The sequence below is a fragment of the Plectropomus leopardus genome, unplaced genomic scaffold, assembly GCF_008729295.1.
Source record: "Plectropomus leopardus isolate mb unplaced genomic scaffold, YSFRI_Pleo_2.0 unplaced_scaffold22732, whole genome shotgun sequence".
In the NCBI taxonomy this organism is placed as follows: domain Eukaryota; kingdom Metazoa; phylum Chordata; class Actinopteri; order Perciformes; family Serranidae; genus Plectropomus; species Plectropomus leopardus.
The window spans coordinates 1-1,378 of NW_024624640.1; the positions used below are offsets into that span (position 1 = coordinate 1).

Consider the following 1,378-nt stretch of genomic DNA (forward strand, 5'->3'; position numbering starts at 1 on the left):
TTTTGCTTTGTTGTTTTGTTTGTTGTTTCTGTGATGTATATAGAGAGCCTTCCAGGTGTTTGTGGTATCTGAATATTCCTGACGGTGTTTTTGTTTGTTTGTTTTGCTCTCAGGTATCACCTGGCAACAGGAAGTGGTGATAACACCTGTAAGGTTTGGGAGCTGAGGAACAGAAAGTGTCTGTACACAGTCCCCGCCCACCAGAACCTGCTGTCTGCGGTCCGCTTCCAACGTAAACAAACGCACCCTCACTTTTTTATTCCAACGTAAACAAACGCACCCTCACTTTTTTATTCCAACGTAAACAAACGCACCCTCACTTTTTTATTCTAAATAATTAAATTAAATTTGTCCTCAGTTATTGTGTTTTATTTTAAGGATTAATTTATTATTAGTATCATTATTTTTAATATTACTGTTTATGGACTATTTTCTTTTCAGGATAAATTTTTCTTTTTTGTTTTTTTCATGCAAATTATTGTTATTTATGGCCAATTTTATTTTTTACAATAAATTTTTCTTTTTTTGTTTTAACTTTGTGTAATTTTTTTATTTTACTGCTTATTTTTAATTCAGTGTGTCTCTGATGTCACTTCCTGTTTGTTGGCGTGTAGCCACAGAAGGTCACTTCCTGTTGACCGGAGCGTATGACAACACGGCGAAGGTCTGGAGTCACCCGGGCTGGACCCCGCTGAAGACGCTGGCGGGACACGAGGGGAAGGTACCACACGCTGCGCTCTGATTGGTGGTTGAGGAGCTGCTGCTGATTGGTGGGTACGTTAACGTGTCACACCTGTTTGTTTTTCCAGGTGATGGGCGTCGACGTGTCGCCTGACGGGAAGCTGATCGCCACCAGCTCCTACGACCGAACCTTCAAACTGTGGCTGTCAGAGTGATGCGTTGATGATGTCATGACAGCAGAAACGTGATTTTTTTTTAATGATGAAAAGAGTTTTTTGTGAAATAAAAGTGACAGTTGAGCCCAGAGTGTTTGAGTCTCTGTGGACGAAACACTTTAAACGCGTCACGCCGTCATTAATGATCGCCAACAGACCATCAAACGCCCGACACGTCTTAGCTCCCGCCCACACAGGTATCACACCTGTCACATGACTTCTGACTGATTCATCGACTGATTGATTCATTTGGAAAACATGTCACCATGAACACGACACACTGTGTACATGTTACTACACACTGCAATAAACACTGTATGTGTTTTAATACACACGATACACCACATATCCAGCCTGAACATTTTACACATTTATTATGTTTTAGACATAGTCCTACTTTTTACATTTGTAAACAACACACTGTGATGTTTTTCTGATATTTGAGCCACATTCTGAGATATGTGACCCCAGCGTGACCCCGG

General features: G+C 40.9%; 1 protein-coding gene across 1 annotated transcript; it reads left to right on the plus strand.

Moving 5' to 3' along the window:
* Positions 1-72: 72 nt before the first annotated feature.
* LOC121966010 (U4/U6 small nuclear ribonucleoprotein Prp4-like) lies at positions 73-987 on the plus strand (the record flags this gene model as incomplete). Its single annotated transcript, XM_042516114.1, has 3 exons — positions 73-232; positions 615-721; positions 810-987. Coding segments are annotated over 3 exons (354 nt in total), but the record flags the coding sequence as incomplete, so codon positions are not given.
* Positions 988-1,378: the final 391 nt, after the last annotated feature.